At 34.8% G+C, this 17,364-nt stretch overlaps 1 protein-coding gene across 5 annotated transcripts in view; it reads left to right on the top strand.

Annotated features, from left to right (window-relative positions):
* PACRG (parkin coregulated) overlaps positions 1 to 17,364 on the top strand; it is a 219,075-nt gene that overhangs the window by 108,074 nt on the left and 93,637 nt on the right. For 4 of the 5 annotated variants that reach the window (XR_015283480.1, XM_023923730.2, XM_086877982.1 and 1 more), the window contains exons 4-5: positions 6,898 to 7,069; positions 16,389 to 16,538. Coding sequence is in view for 4 of the 5 variants with exons in the window: in XM_023923730.2 (XP_023779498.2) it covers positions 6,898 to 7,069; positions 16,389 to 16,538 (322 nt within the window). In the remaining variant the exon portion in view is untranslated. The remainder of the gene's footprint in view (positions 1 to 6,897; positions 7,070 to 16,388; positions 16,539 to 17,364) is intronic. The other variant, XM_086877984.1, reaches the window with a different exon arrangement.

The following is a 17,364-nucleotide window of genomic DNA, read 5'->3' as shown; positions in this document are numbered from 1 at the left end:
CTTTTCTCAGAATGCTTCATCTTCTGTTTATAATGCTTCCCATCAATTAAAAGAAAGGAGTCCTTGAAGTGTAATTTACAACTATTTGCTGTATTGAAAGAATAGTATATTTTACATGCATTTTTAGAAATCAGTTCACTCAGATAATCTAATGTGATCAAAATCCAAATAAATAAGAACAAGTTAGTACTTAATTTCCTTTTCAGTTTGTCCCTGTCATTTCCAATAAGGAATCAATGAGAATAAATTCTATATATTTTATAATAGGGCAAGTTGATGATATTGACAGGTGAGGTCTCATGACTACCTTGTTAGAAACCTTAATGCTTTCCTATCTGTTCTATAAATAGCTCATACATTTTAAATAATATTTAGCCTTTTCATAGCTGCAACATATTGGTAGCTCATAATGATTAATTATTTGGCTCAACTCTATTTCCTGTCACACTATTTCTATGTCACACTGAAGAAGTCCTATACTGTAACAGAAGTCCTTGCTGTTAATCTGTCACTTCATTATTGCATATCATACTTTAAGGTCTATATTCCATAATCCAAGGGTTTATTGTCATCCTTTTTTTTCCTGGATGATACACTTACTCTCCTCTATATTTGGCAAGACTTGCCTGCTCTGTATTGTCAGTGAAGTGTATATTTTAAATATTTAAATCCTGGCAGTACGATTAAAAATATTTACGAAAAAGCAGAATTAAAATCTCCTCCTCACAGAAATGTGCTAGGTTATCTTCTGGCTGACATGGCTCACAGAGATTCACATTTCTTTAATAAAAATCAATTTGTAAGTTACAATTTTATAGGAAGAGATTTCAGGCTGGTTTTTTTACTCTTTATCTGGAGAAGCTTTTATTCAAATTTGTATCTTTCTTCTCCTTGCCTCCATTTCTCAGCCAGTCTTTTATCTAGTTATTTAGGGAATAATATAACCTTCATGCTGACTATTAATTTTTCTCACCTCTATAACCCCAGTAAGATTAGATTGTCACCTTCAGCTGTGGCAACTGAAAAAAAAAATATTTTGGTTATCATATCATGCTGGTTTCAACTGGCATAGAGTTAATTGACTTCACAGTGGCTGTTATGGAACCATATTTTGGATTTCTGCTGAATGCAGGGTTGATAATATCGAGATGTTTTTATTATTGCTGAGCAGGGCTTGCACAGAGCCAAGGCCTTCTCTGTTTTTCTGCCACACTGGTGAGGAATTTGAGGGTTCAGGGGAGATTGGGAGGAGACACAGGCAGGACAGGTGACCCAGACTGACCAAAGGGATATTCCCGACCATATGGCATCATGCTCAGTGTATAAAGCTGGGAGAAGGAGGAAGTGGAGGACATTTTGAGTGATGGTGTTTGTCTTCCCAAGTAACTGTTACTCTTGTAACTAACATGAAGTAGTATAAAATACAGTAAGTTCAAAATTATTATGTATTAAAATTTCTGTATTTTTAGGGTTTTAGGTTTTGAGTTTTATTTTTACATGAGGAGTTGTTTCAAAGCTAAATTGAGATAGCCAGTATAGTAACACTCCAATGAAATTTCTTATTTCTTCTCTTAATTAATCCGTAGGAGGCAAGTATTTTCTTCTCTTATTTAACTTCTTGTGGGAAGTTAAGTATATACAGAATATGTTAAAGAGGTTCTAAATAGAGTTTGACTGAGTTAAATGATTTTTATTAGGTCCCTTGCCATGATCTGTTTCTCTTCAACTCCGATAATCTTCCACTTGTTCTAAGATAAGTATATTTTAGCATTTCATTGCAAAATGCAAAATATAGGCACAACTGTCTTTTGTTCTGTTTTTATAAGGTGATAACTTAGACTAAACCTCTTTCAATAGAAAACTTTCGTAGTATGACCCTATTGAAAGGTGAAATACAGCAGACTAAAAAGAGAATATTTTCTTGCTAGAAAACTTGCAGGGACTAAATGCAGCAGCGGAATTGTGTTTTGAACCATTAGCAAAATAACCATGTTGAAAAATCTATCTAGGCAAGTCTAGGAAATACTAGTGAGCATTACTTGCTCCATAGTGAAGATTAAAACTAACATGCCATTATGCCTCAAATATATTAAAAGCAATAAATCAAAAATTGTGAAATGCACAGGCTTCATCTTGACTATTTGTACAGGATATTGGAAGGAAAAAAAGAAAGGTTGAAAGAAATCTTGGAAGAAAAAGTGGAAATGAAGTTAAAAACTGAGACTGCTCAGAAATGTTTCTATTTTTCTCTTTTCATTAACCTAAAAAACAGGCATGTAATAAATATTATGATAAACTATTATTTTACTGAATAATCCTTGTAAAATCTTTACAAGCCTTACAAAAACTCCTGTTTGTCCTTACCAACCCAACAATTCTGGAGTTTCTTTACTTAATTTTAATGCCTTAGTCAAGGACATTAAATGAGTATATACACTGTTAGATATCATATTTCTAGGAGATCAAATCCAGTTTTTGGATAATCAGATCAAAGACACAATATTATGTAGTCAGTTGTGTGAAATGAGATGGAAAATTAAATTATGTGGCTTAAATACTACTTTCTAAAAGTCGGGTTTGTCTCATAGTTTACTAGATTATTTGAAATAAAATTCTTTAAGGAAGACAAATTGTACCACTATTGTCAAAGTTCTATACTCTAAGTTCTCTCAAATAGTTTGTTTTCTTCATCTATTAGGCAGATTAGCCACAAATCTCATTTTTTTATTGTCAATCTAGAATCTTTATCTGATTTTTCTTTGTCTCAGTAGACTTGCCACTCACTATGGGCTGCTTCATAAGAATAGATTCTCTCCTGGACAAAGTGACTGTGATACTGCGATTAGTTTCCTCCCATCTTGTACATTAGTTTTATGTAATGATAAAGCAACACTTATTAACTGTTTTTCACCTAGGGAGATTTTAGAACATACAGGGAGCCTGGAAGTTTCATGAAACAGAAGATTTTACTCATTCTATGGTTGCTTTTATTATTTAATCATGTATTACATATTAATTTTTATTAGTGCCTATTTACTGAAAATTCAGAGGCTATGTCTGCAAAATTTACAAACCACTAGTACAGAAGTTCATAATAATTATTGTGAGATTTATTCTTAAAATTCATAGTTATAGCATTATTGTCAGATGTGGACAAGTTTTGCCAAGAATTTGAGCATTAATCAGCATTTTTTATGTGTGGATATAAAAAACAAAAGGATTTTGTAGGCGTAAACAGAAAAAATCACATTTTTCTCTGAACAGCTGTATAATAGCCACTTTTAAAAGCTAAATAGTAAACACAGAAGGAAAGGGTTTCACACCATAGAATGTAAGACAAAATATTTCTGGCTTCCATAATGTGGGAGTTATTACAGAGCAAAAAAAGCTAAGTAAAAATTGTCTGTGTGCTTGGACAGCTGACACTTCAAGAAATAAGTTAGAAATCAAAATCGTTTTCAGAGCCATGGGAATTGCCAGCCACTTAAGGATTTCAAACTAATAGAGGAGTACACACAAACACTTTATAATCTACAGCTTGTCATATGTCTATTTTGTAAAAGATTTGTCTTAATAAATATTTTGTGCTGTGTGTAAAAATTTGAGGTTTTTTAAATCCTGAGGTCATATTTACCTTAAAGTTGATATACTATTTCTATGTCTATGTAATGTGCAACCATAATACAGAGTTGATAGATAAGGATAATATCTTTTATTGACCAGGTATTATTGCTGAAAAACATTGACAAGCTTCTGAATACAGAAGCTTTCTTCATATCTGAAACAGAAAAAGCATATTTCAAGCACAAAAAAAAAGCTGGAAAAAAATTGCAGAGTATCAGAAATACCAAATCTTTGAGAAGATAATGAGCAGTTACAGCTAGGGGAGGTGTTCATGAAGAGTGGGAGAAAAGAAATGAGACTTGTGTTTGGAGCAAAATAGATGCAAATTTTGATCCAGTAACCTAACATGGATGTGTATCAAGGATATTTTTCACTGTGGCAATGCTTTGTGATTTTGAAAGAATTGTCAAATATCCATATAAGGAATACATTCTAAACCCCATCTTAATAAGACAGGGTGGCAAGGTGTTTTGTCTTGTGAAACACCTCCCATTTACAAAAAAAAAAAAAACCAAAAAAATGACGTTTTACAAATTGTGTCTCTGTCTTTAACATCTGAAGCTTTTGCCAGAAACAAGTTCTCTTACAGGTTTTGAGGTTTTTTTTTGAGGGTTTTTTTTGAGTTTTTAAAACAAAAGAACATAGATTACAAATTAAACATTAAAAAGAGATATTAGAGTTTTATTGTCCTATTGACAGAGAACATGAAAAAATTGCTTCTTCTTGATCCTGCTTTTTTGTAAATGATTTTTTGACCTCCTGATCCATTATTACCTGATAAAACTTTCTTGTGACTTTTCAAGCAAATTTCTTTTATTGTCTTAATGAGTATTGCCAGTAGCATGCTGAAAGTCCTCAAGAAATACAAAGCCTATCAATTTAGGAATTTAAATGTCTTTTAATTCTTGTTATTTTACTTACTAGTAATCAGAATATTAATTTAATTTTGTTACTTAATTATTTTTTTATTTTTGAAATTTCTCACAAATTGACCTTGGCATATTCATAGAATTATATAATCATAGAATCATTAAGGTTGGAAAAAACCATAGTGTCCAAAGGTCAACACAGCACCACCACCATGTTCACCACTAAACGATACCCTCAAATGCCATAGTGACACATGTTTTGAACACTTCCATGGCTGGCAACTCCATCACTTTCTTGGAAAGTCTATTCCAGTGCTTTACAACCCTTTCTGTGAATAAATGTTTCCTAATATCTAATGTAAACCTTACCTGGAACAGCTTGAGGCCATTTCCCTGAGTTCAAAATGACTAGGAAGGCATCTGATAAAGGCACCTGAATTTTTCTTGTGAAGCAAAAAGCCAATTCAAAAAAGATTACAGAGAAGTAAACAATATATGATGTTGAGGAAACAGGGAATGTGAGTTTGCTTTGTTCCCTCTCCTGGATGATCCAGTACTGGGACTTGATCTCATTCACATCGGTGAATAGGTATTATGCAATTGCCCTTTCTATCTCTTAAAAGAGATTAATAATCAGTGCATGTGAGGCTATGTTAGTATGTCATTGGCATTATGTCTGCCAATGGTGAGATGCTCACAGCAAATGCACAATACTTGCTTTCAAGTATTGGTTCCAGTTAATATTGATTTACATGGATTGATCTGTTTCAACATGAAAGATTGAAGTCAGTAGCTAAGGTGTGCAAGATCAGGATTAAGATCTACTCAGAGACAAGCAAGGTGAAAAATGAAACATGGCCTCAGAAAATGTCTATGTGCTACTTCCTGACTGTGGGATTTACCCAAGAATTATAAAGTTCAGTTCTTGCCTGCTTTATTTCAGAATTCCACAGTTGAAACGAGACTGTGATTTCTGTTCTGAAATCAGTGGGTGAGGATTTTTTTTCTTAACCTGACACATTTTATCTAGGAAATTTGGAGCTTCAGTTTGGCCTCTGTGACAAAGCTTGTTAGGTGTGAAGAATCTTACCTGAATACTGCCAAACCTCACTAGAAAAATCATGTAGCAGCTAACCTGTGTTTTAAAGATGGAAGTGTATTCTTAAAGAGATGGATTGGTCTTCAAGTGATTTGGATGATCATATCCTTTTCAGAGAAAATGCATTGCTGTTGAGTCACTTCTCACCTGTATTCGGAGCTTTGACAGGCCATAAACAAACTTCTCATTCTCCTAGGCTAGCCTGAGTGTCTGTGGTAGAGTCCTAATGGGTAAAACAAGAAAAAGGAAAGAAAACTAGTGTGCAAAATCCCTCCATAGCTTGTTAAGATTAGGATACTTTGCATTTTAGGATTGGAAGAAAATTCCTATTAAAAATAGGTACATCATTTCTCTGCCTTTTCTTCTTAGTAGAGAACCATGGAATTTCTTTATAAATCTGCTCTTGAAATTAATATGAAATAAACTAGGTCAATATTCAACAAATTAGGGAATTATGTAGAAATATTTATATTTGTGCTGTGCTAGATATGTGTTGCTTACAGGCTTCTTTCTCTTGTTTGTTGTTTTGAGTGTCCAAGTGAAGATATAATATCTATTTTTTTTGAAAGAGACAGAATACTGTTCTTAAAATGACTGGTTTGATTCCTATGAGTAACTTTCAAAGTAAAATGTATAAGCAAGAATAAAAGAATCTGGTACTGACTTGTCGCTCTATTAGGACCGGCTGGGTAGAGACGACACAGACTCTCATGAAGTCAGAACAGGAGAATCTCTCTAGTTTATTGCTTCAGGTCTCTTAATAGACTGATACGTGGAAAGTACAGAAAAGAAACTCTTATTGGTTAGCAAACCACTACATCACCATCACTGGTCAGTGGTGCACAACACCCTCTAACTTTCTCCTGCAAAGAAAACAAGGAACAGACAAACAGCACCTGGCATGGCTGTTTTCTGTCTCTGAGGATTGTTTTCAAATCTTCCCATGAATTTCTCAGGCTAGCTCTCAGTCAGGCCTGAGAGCTATGTGGCCTGTAATAACTACAGGCACTCTGGTTCAGATTTAGCATCCATACTGACTTATGAAAAAGAGAATATATATGGGAGTGTATTAATTTTTATTCTCTTCTTTAGGTCCAATATTTCTGTATTTTAATATCTTGTCATAAACAATATTTTCAATATTGTTTCAATATATATGCATTCAATATATTCTGCAGTGATAAAAAATGAATTATTATTTACTAAACATGCCTGTGTAGGTGGCATGAATTATCTGCTGGCCTGATCGCATTGTATTAGTACTGAAAAATTGCATTTATCTGTTTATTTATTTTGTATTTTCAGGTAGAGATTGAAAATCTGGACTATCATTACTTTCTGCCTTTGTTCTTTGATGGGCTTTGTGAAACGGAATTTCCATATGAGTTTTTTGCTCGTCAAGGAATCCATGACATGCTGGAACATGGTGGAAACAAGATTCTTCCTGTTGTTCCTCAGCTCATTATCCCAATAAAAAGTAGGTGAACATGTAGGAGAAAAATCCATACATTGTATTTATATAGTGTAAATTTTTTGAAAGTTGCTTATTAAGCTGTGAGATATGACAGCTTGAACATCACATGAAGATTATTGCAAATGTGAGTAAATTTTAAGATATAATGCAAATTTTGGGGTAAAATTATTACTTTTAATATTACATTTCCTATAATGAATGGATCAGAAAAGCTGTAAGTCCTTTTCCTTGCTTTCATTAGGTTTCTGCAATTCTCAGATTCCTGACTTCAGGGTTCCCTGATGTTCTCTGCGTGAGACACATGTGCAGGCACAAACACTGAGGGACAGAGAAGTTTCTGCACCATTGTCTATTATTTCTATGAGTAACATCAGGGACATGCAGCACGGTTTGTGGAAGCACCTCCTCTCCTTTCAGAGGCAGTGAGCATGCTACCATTCACATTTGCTTTGTTGGCAATGTAGATGCTCTAAAATAAATCCAAAATATTTTTAGAGTGCTGTTACTTTTAAAGTCAGATCATTTCAATGGTCTAGTTTACAAATGCACTGCCACAAATGACCATTGCACAGACATTTGAGAGAATGAGTAGAAACAATCAATAGGAAGATCTTCATATAGCTTTGCTAATGAAGACAATAATGTGAAATTAAACACTTAAGTATCTTGGATCACCCACTTGCCAGAATCCTTTGTTTTGTGCTGTGAATCCTAAAACGCATACGTAGGCAATCTGAATTTAGGCCTAATAACCAGAAAAGCTCACATCTTTGCACTTGTAACTTAGAAGGAAGTATTGTTCCAGTCAGCAAACCAGTTCTTCAATTGAGTCCAGAAAGAATAATCTCCATCCTAAGGAATACTAAAGTTTTCCTTTTTGAGGCTTTTACCATGCCGTTAAACATAACTTCTGTGATACAATAAATCAAGGACACCTTAAACTTTGTTAAAAATGTTTCATTATGGAAACAGATTTGTGTGTCAGATCTAGAGAAATAAATGGAGCAGTCCTCCCTCAGTGTCACCTAGAGAGTCCTTTTTAATGTTTAATAAATTTCCAAGTTCAACTGATTTCTGTTTTCTTATTGTTCACCTTCTGTTTGCATCAGATTTCTATTTTCTTATTGTTCATTCTATTTGCATGTAAAATGTTGCCTTGGACTACAGTGTAACTTATTCCCATTTAATGTGAAATCAGTGTCACTTTTGCATTTAGATATGTTAAGTTGAATGTGTTGGTAGCAGTTGTTCTAAGCACAGTTATATTTCTCACATATCTTCACTGTGTTTCGGAATATATAATACTGTTAAATTCTTCCTTTCACAAAGTGCTGCAATATTTTTATGGAATAAATATGGTTTTCTGGTCTGTTGTCATTTTCTTTCTTCAAATCGTGTAAGTTGATTTCTATCACCTACAGAAAGTTAAAACTCTAATGTAATTGTAATTTTCCTCCTGGTTGACTGTTGCTTTTGAGAACCTGTTCTGGTTATTAAGATCACAGACTGAAAGATAAAAGGAAACAAGCATGCTTTTATAGACTTTAAATGGTTTTAAAAAAAGCAAAGGTCTCAGATTTTTTTATTTTTTTAATTGCCCTGAAATTCAAATACTAAAACATTTTGACTGCAGGTTTCATCAACCAGTACAAGTAATTGCAATTAAGTTTGAGTTAGATTCTTCTGCTCAAAACTGGTCATTTCAGGTATTTTCCAATTTTATAGGAAGTAGATCCTTTATTACTCCTGTTTACTCTTGTCTGTGAGGGGAAAGTGTGTTTCTTATTCAATAAAGATAAATCTCATCTATGTTTAGAAAGCAAAATCTTCAATTTACACCTCTGACTTTTAAAGTTGGAGTTAGAGATATTCTTTCCAGAATTTATAAATGTATTACTATTTGACATTTATTAGTAACGAATTTCATCTGCGATTTTATCACCCAGTTTTTCTGTACTGTAAAGTCCTTTTACAGTTCTTCAGAATCAGTTCTTGTCTTTGGAATTATTATTATATCAAGTTATTCCTATCTGGAATAACTTGAGATCATCAGAAATCTTTGTTATCATCAGTAAAATCTCTTCCAGATCACTATGAATCAACCATGAGCCTCAGCACAGATTCCTGCATATTGATACTCCTCCTCTGTGATCATTTATTGTTGCCCTCAATTTCTATCTCTAAGTCATCATTTATTTCTATGGAAGCCACGGCGGTTCAGAGAGAGACCTTATATAATACCTTTTTAAAGTCTAAGAAAACTGTATTTTCTTTTTTTTCTTGTCCACATTCTTCAAGGATCTAGAGCACATTTAGAATGCTATATTAAGTTTTAAAGTGCAGATGCCAGGAGTGCTTTGATTCCACAGACCTTTTTTGTAAATGGCATCATATTTCATTAATTACAGACTTGTTTTCATCAGGAGGGTGGGTACTCGGTACAGTTTTAGTATCTTAGCACAGAGGAAGGAATGTACATCTAGGAATGGATAGAAACTGTAGAGTGGCATAGTCAATGAGTGGGTTTTTGGGATTCTCTTCTAAGTGTTCTTTATACTATATTAAACTGGGTCCACAAATGTTAATAGAATTCAAGCTTTATAGGAGCTGATGTAGTAAAATGCTACAATTAGAAGCACAGCTAAAGCTGAATAAAGCCACTTTCCCTTCCATATTCTTCTAGATCATGTTATTTGCAAGCTTCAATGTTTCACTTATGGATCTTAGCCTTTTCTGTTCTTTAGACTTTGGCTTTACAAAAAAAGTCTTTCATGATAAAATTGGCATAAGGTTTTCATGCCTTACACCCTATTTCTCCTTCCCATCATTTCAATGTAACACATCACTCTTTCAGTTGTACAGAAAGAAATTTTTGTACATCTGTATTGTTATTTGGATCAGGCTCTTACAGGACTTCTAAAATGTACAGAACACAAGATTATTTTTCCGTTTTTTATTCACTCTTGATTGAAATGCTGTGTTTCATAACAGACTTCATTATTGTTCTGTAAGTTTAGCATAATGCTATTATACAAGTACAGGTAGTTCAGTATTATGTACTTTGAAGATTTTTGACAAAATTTTGTAAGGGAAGTATATATCACTTTAATCAATTGCATTTTGAGAACACCTCATGTTAGGACTTCTTTAAATCTGACTCTGTGAATTTAAAAGAAGCCCTTGATCAATAAGATTAAGTAGATCACAACAGTCAAGCATTTTTATCCTGAGTGCTTGTTACCTCACAGGATACCTACTCTGTGTATCTTGTTCTGCTTCAGGCAAAGAATTTTCTAAAACTGTTGCCTCATTTACTAATTGGGTGAGGGATATGAATGCAAAATAAATTGGTTTTAAAGTCTGATCCTGAGACCTAAATAGAAAATGGAAAATGTTGGTGGGCTTCTAAGCATAGATTCACAGGTGTATTTGAAAGAGAAATTGAAGAAAATTAAATTATCAACATAACTTTTAATATAACAACCAAAATCTTAAGTTAGTATTTAGAGAAGAGACAGAAATTTAGGGAAACTGATTTGATTCTGTAAAGCTCAGTATCTCTTCAGTGGAACAACATTGTCATGAAAAAATCCACTGTGTACTGGGATAAATGCTGTCATGTTTCCTGGCTTATAGAATCTATCAATCTCATATATCAGATGATAACTGTGACTTCTATTATAGACAATACCTGGGACTGATATAGGATTTTCCAAACAACCACATAAAAATAAAAAATATCAACTTATGTAACTTTTAGGTTTTTTTCTTTTAGATGTTAGAGGTGTTACTCAAGAAAAAGATTTGAATGTTTTAAAATAATTCTTTCTATTACTTTATATATACATATATATATATACACATATATATATATACACATCTAGCTAAATGGATAAGCAAACAAGTGGCAGATATCTTAAAGAAAGTTTCTGCTCTGAATGGAAATTAACAAAAGAAACACTAAATTTACATCAATTTACATGAATTGCCAATAAAATTTATCTGAAATTAAAAATAAGGTGAATTAACATTCACTGAAGTCAATGAATTGATATCTTATATTGTCTCATTGCTAACAAGCTTCAATAAACAGCACTATGGTGTTTTAAATATGCTTTCAAATTTCATAATTATCTCTTATTTTGGCTTGGAATGGTAAAAACAGAACAAACTCAGATACTGGGTTTTAAAATCAGATATTAAGCTTCTATCATAGTTAAACTTTCTTTTATTTAAGCAAGTTATGATAAATATTTGTTTGGAAAAGAAGTAAAATCTTTCCATTTATGCCATTAAAGTGGAAAACATCAAAACTACCAAGTAAGAGAGTCAATTCATTGGGTTGGCGTTTCTTGCTGCTTAAGAGAATGTTATAATAGTCTAAATGATCAAAGAGAAATATGTACCTATGACAGAGGAAAACCCTCTCAAAACCGTTTAGGGAGCAGAAAGGTGCCTTTAACTGAGAAGCAAACCAGTTGGGCACTTCACAGATATTGTCAAGATTCATGTCTTACAGCAGACTTCTATGCCAAGAGGCAACAGCCTAGAATGTTTTCTAAATTGGAATACTTTGGATATTATGCATCTTTCCTTCATTTGGTCTATGTAGCTGTAGTGTACCAAGATTCCTAAATGGTGTGCTGTATTCCTTTGTAAGCATACTAGTACTTTCTTCACTTTCTGTTAACCTCTGGATACCACTGATATTTTCCAATGTGTTGGAATATTCTTTTTTCATATACTGCGTTAATATTTTCTTCCTTTTATTCATGTGGGAGAATGGTCTGTTGTGATGGTAGTACACAGAAAATAATTACCAGATTTTTAAAAAGATCAACAGATATTTAAAAGTAGTGTATCTTTGGGGCAGTGACTGCCTCTAATTGAATGTTTATAAAGTGCCTAATATAATGAAGCCAGGAGCTGGTTGACTGCTATGCATTGCACAGTCCAAATATTTGAAAAGAGTAACAACAGTTCTGTAGTCATAATTATCTTCCTTTTGATATTTACAAGTGCTTTCCTAATACACACGGTCAATTTCTGCAATCTGAAGGGACTGAGGCTCAGATTCTCAGTCTGTTTGATTCTAGTATATCCATCTGCAGCCATACCTCTGCAGTGTGTGCCCTACTCTTATACCAGTACCAGGCAGCAGTGAGCACAGCTGTGGGAGGTGCACACTGCCAGAGGAATTATTTAGCTTAGTGACAGAGCTCCAGGAGGAGGTGGGTAGGTTGAGGTGTACTGAGGAGAGTGAGAGAGAGAGAGAGAGAGAGAGACTACTGAAATTGTACCCTGTCTTCTCTGAGAAGACACAGGCAAACACACAGGTCCCCTGTCCTTTCTCCACCTAGGAAAACAGAATGACTCAAGCGATGGGGGGAAATTGTGACAATTCCTTTGCATGACAAGTGCATCTCCTCTGGGTCTGCCCCAGCTTCCCAGGTGCCCTAATACAGTAGGTACAAGACTCTGCAAGTGGTAGCAAACAGCAACAAGCATAATGGTTCATCTTGCATGAAGATGTCAGAAAGGTTAAGTGGACCTGTGCCCTGAATCAAAACTGCTTTCATAAAAAAAAAAATCAACTCGTTCTTTGAATGGGAGGGTCCTATCAGCAGCTAACAGAAGGTTCAATATGCAGACTGGACCCACTTCTTGGGAAAGTCTGATGCCTCCCCGGTGCCCACAGTATTTAAAGATGTGAAGAGAAAGCTTCCTACCTTCAGATGGCCCTCAGATTATAATCCATTATTTATTTTTTAAGCATTCAGTGATAAAGTCCAAACAAGGTGTCTGAGGACAACCAAGACTTCAAGACTATGGGACAACTAGCTAAAGGATGAGGAGTGGAAGTAGTTCTCTCCTCTACTCCTCCAGTTGCAGAGAATGATAAGGAAAGAAATAGGAAGAGCCAGCAGATCAGTACCTGGCTCTGAGGCTGGTGTCACTGGTAGGATTTGGAGGTTTTTGATCATGGATCGGTTTAAATGGCACGAGGCCTACTGGTACCTGTCTCAGAAGGGAAACAGGATCTTTACACAGGAGTTAGCAGGGCTCATCGAAAGAGCTTTATATTTGTGGGATTTGTGGGAGGAAAGGGATCAAATGGCTCACTAGAGATGAGCCTGGGTGCAGCATGCCACTCTTTGAGGGACAGTGTCAGTGAAGTCCCTCAGTCTGATGTTTTGGTAGAGGTAGGGGATTAAGATCCATGTGGATGATTTGGTGGCTGAAGGCCATTTTGGGCACAGTGTTCATGTAATGTTAGACTTTTCAATTATCAGAGAAGTAAGGAGACAGGTCAGCAGAACTGCTGCCTTGGACTTAGAGAGGGCAGACTTTGGCCTCTTCAGGAGCATGTTTGACAGAGACCCTTGGGAGGCAATCCTGAAGGGCCATGGGGTCCAGGAAGGCTGGCTGTTCTTCAAGGAGAAAATCTTAAAGGTTCAGGAGCAAACGGTCCCCATGGGCTGAAAAATGTGTCAGCAGATGGGCCTGACTGAACTGAGACACTTGTCTGGAATTCAGGGGATAAAAAGAGTTTACAGCCATTGGAAGAAAGGGCAGGCAGCTCAGGAAGACTAGAAGGTTGTCATAAAGTTATGCAGGGAGAAAATTAGAAGTCCCAAACCCAAGTAAAACTTAATCTGGATAGTGCCATAAAATATAATAAAAATTGTTTCTATAACTATATCAGAAGCAAAAGGAGGGCTAAGGAGAATCTCCAATCTTTTACTGGTTGTAGGGGGAGCGGGGGGAATATAATAACAAAGGATGAGGAAAAGGCTGAGGTACTTACTGCATTCTTTGCCTCCATCTTTAGTTGTAAGACCAGTTATTCTCAGAATATCCTGAATACCCCTGAGCTGGAGATAGGGATGGGGAGCAGAATGAGGCCACCATAATACAAGGAGAAATGGTCCGGTACCTGCTGCTCCACTTGGACAAAGACAAGTCTATAGCATCAGATGGGATCCATACAAAAGTTCTTCCTAGGAGTATTTGGACAGCCATTTCCACTTATATGATGTACTGTGCATGCCTAGAAATAAGGTTTCTCATAGTCTGGGGCAGCTTCAATAGTACAGAAGTACTATTCCTGGGAGAGGGTACAATTTGTTAAAAATTAAGAAGCAGTAGTTTCTGTCAATGATTAATTTTAATATCCCTTAATTATTGTTTGTCTATGAGTAATTAATTTTACTGATTTGTAATAATTCAAAAAATTGAATATAAATATTCATTTATGTTTGCATTCATGACATAACTATTGTACTGAAAATTACCAGTGTTAGTGATAATTTCTCTATTAGTTCAGGTAGCTATTATTTATGTGTATGACAACTTAGTAGTGAATAAATCTATACATTGGAACCCCAAAATTTGCTCTTCCAACCGCTCTTTCATGAAAATGAAATAATGAATTAAGATAAGATAATGAAATAATGAAAAATGAATAATGCCTGTTTCTCTCTAACTGAGTATTTTCCTACCTGAGACTTAAATCCAATCTTTAAAATTGTATCTGGGTGTCTCTCTTCTAAAGCAGCCTTAGAACATCTATCCACAAAAGCATAATTTGGAATAGCCAGCCTCTTTTCTGGAACTTAATGTGAGCATCCTACATTGTTTGGCTTCCTGTCCACACGTTATTATGCTCAGAGACAGTATGAAATTAAGTGCAACCTGCTGAGTACAGTAGGGACTATTGTAGAAAATAAGAAATATGGCGTTCAGTCTGTATTTTTATTTAGGGGTACTCCTTTAACTGGGGTGAGGTGTAATAGTATCTTGGGCTTTCTGTTTTCTAACAGTAGGTTCAATATGTTGTTCTCAAGCATGCCAAAAGGCATGAAAGGAGATTTAATAGTTGATTTTTGAGAATTGTTTCTGTCCATTCACACAACCAATCTGCCCTGCCCTTGTTTTGGAGATGTAGCTCTGATTTTTAACACTCAGCAGGCATGTGATAAGCAGCAGAAGCAGGTGGGGTACACTGCATTTGCTTAAAGAGATAGAAAAACTGACATTGCTCCTTTGTGAAAATACTACTTCATTCCCTATGAAATGGCATTCCTGTTGTGCACTGATAAAACTCAGCACATAAAATACTGAACCATAGAATTGTAGCATCATGGAAAGGTTTGCAAGGGGCCTTTAAAGATCATCTAGTTCCAGCACCTCTGCAATGATTACAGATATGTTTGATCCTAATATTTCCATTAGAAGAGGCAGTTCTTGCAGAAGTTACTAATAAATTCTCTTCAAATTTTGTTGTGTTCTTTTCTACATTTTTTTTCTAAATGCTTATACTTTGTTATGGTATCTCAAACCACGTATTTATATATTTCTCTGTTCCTAAAACATAGTAATGAATATGAGCTTATCTTTCTCAGTTCTGTTCCAGTGAAATGATGTAGAAGTCTATGTAAGTGGGCAGAACACTGGAGTATTAGACCGATATGTAAGACCGTACCAGATTTGACAACTGCTGACAAATTTATCCAGCTGCATAATTTCAGAAATGCTTTTAAAAATAGATGGATTTTGCAAGGGAAAAAATATACATATTTCAAGCATGACTCATTTTTAATTACAAGAGAGAATGCAAAGTACTTGCTTTTAGTAAAATCAAAAGAGAAGAAATAAGGAGTTTTTATGAAATGTCTTAGTGTCATAAGATTAGAAGCATGACACTGAAAGCTAAGAGAAACATCTAAGTAGGCTAGACAAAACCTTTTTTTTTCCCCTAGAATGTTTTTCTTTTGAAAAAAGCCTACAAGGTTTGTTTGTGGGGTTTTTTTTCCTATAAACATTTGCTTCATTGTGCTGATTCTCAGAATAGTAGGAATTGTCAGTTGAATGAATAAAATGATCATGAAATAAATGAGTACAAACATACAAACACCAATTGTTGCACTAGAATGCATCTGTTGTCAACCTTTGCAGGTTGTCTTGCAGTGTATAGTTCCATTGGCTCCAAGTGGTACTTACTGAACATTTATTTTTCATTTGTTTGGACCATGCCAGTATTATACAGGCAGCGTGAGGGAATAATGAGCTGCATTCTTTGGGTTACTGAAGAGTCAGCACAAATTGTGGGAACAAATAACAATCAGACAAGGCAGTGTTTTATAACATCAGGACTGCAATCCATCTTTGGGATCTTTCTAAGCTGAGCTAATAAAGGCCCACTTACAATTCCCAACAGAGTATAGTTTAATTAAATTTGTCCATTAGAGGACTCCTCCCCCTCCCTCTACATTTTAGAAATTAATTCTACTTTCTGCCTGTTGTTATTTTTGCATCACAGATGCACTGAACCTTCGTAACCGACAGATCCTCTGCACCACACTGAAAATCATCCAGCACCTGGTGGTGTCAGCTGAAATGGTGGGGGAGGCCTTGGTGCCCTATTATCGGCAAATTCTCCCAGTCCTAAACATCTTTAAGCACATGAATGGTGAGTTATCCTAACAGACACTGTGTCTTTCAACTCCTAAGGCAAAAAGGGGCTTGAGGCAGGGTTAATTAACAATGTAGTTAAGATTTATTACTGTATATAAACTCAAATCCATTTGGAGCTCTAAATAATGTAAACTCCCCCTCTTACTATTCCCTAAGGATGCACTGAAATTAACAATTTCATTTATTACTCCTTGCACGTACAGTTTATTTAACACAGTACAGAGGCAGTGAAGCAGTTCTATAATCTTCCAATAATTAAATTGTAAAGTTTGCAACAGTCTTTTGAATACATTAATAAATTGCAAAGGTTTTTTCCTCCCTCCAACACATTAGTTTAGTCCAGCTGTTTTATTCAATTCTGTGCTCTCCACAAGCAATTTTCTGCTACCAGAAGGTTTAGGAAAGATTAAAAATAAAAGTAGAGATCAAACTAATTAATTTGAGGGCCGAGAGAACTCCATGTTGTAGAAGAATTTCAAGTTAGATAATATTGAGCAAAACAGTGAAGTTTGAAGTTAATGATGCACACTTAGCACGTTTTATTATAGAGAAATTTAGAACTAATTTGTATCTACAGTTAAGTATGTGTTTTCTTTGTAGTGCAGCTCTGACAAGTATCAGTCTTTAATAATTGGTACTACGAGTACTATATACTGTGAATACATTTACATCACAGACATCAGCTGAAATCAAAATTACCTATATTACTTTTGCCAAATTAATTTTTAAAATATTTTTTGGTAGTAAATCTATCTGTAGTTATTTTCAATTATCTACAAAGTTACCGACTTTGAAATTTCTATTATTGACTTGTGGCCATA

The sequence above is a fragment of the Cyanistes caeruleus genome, chromosome 2, assembly GCF_971803275.1.
Source record: "Cyanistes caeruleus chromosome 2, bCyaCae1.hap1.1, whole genome shotgun sequence".
Taxonomy (NCBI): Eukaryota; Metazoa; Chordata; class Aves; order Passeriformes; family Paridae; genus Cyanistes; species Cyanistes caeruleus.
This window is presented reverse-complemented; position numbering and strand designations above follow the sequence as displayed.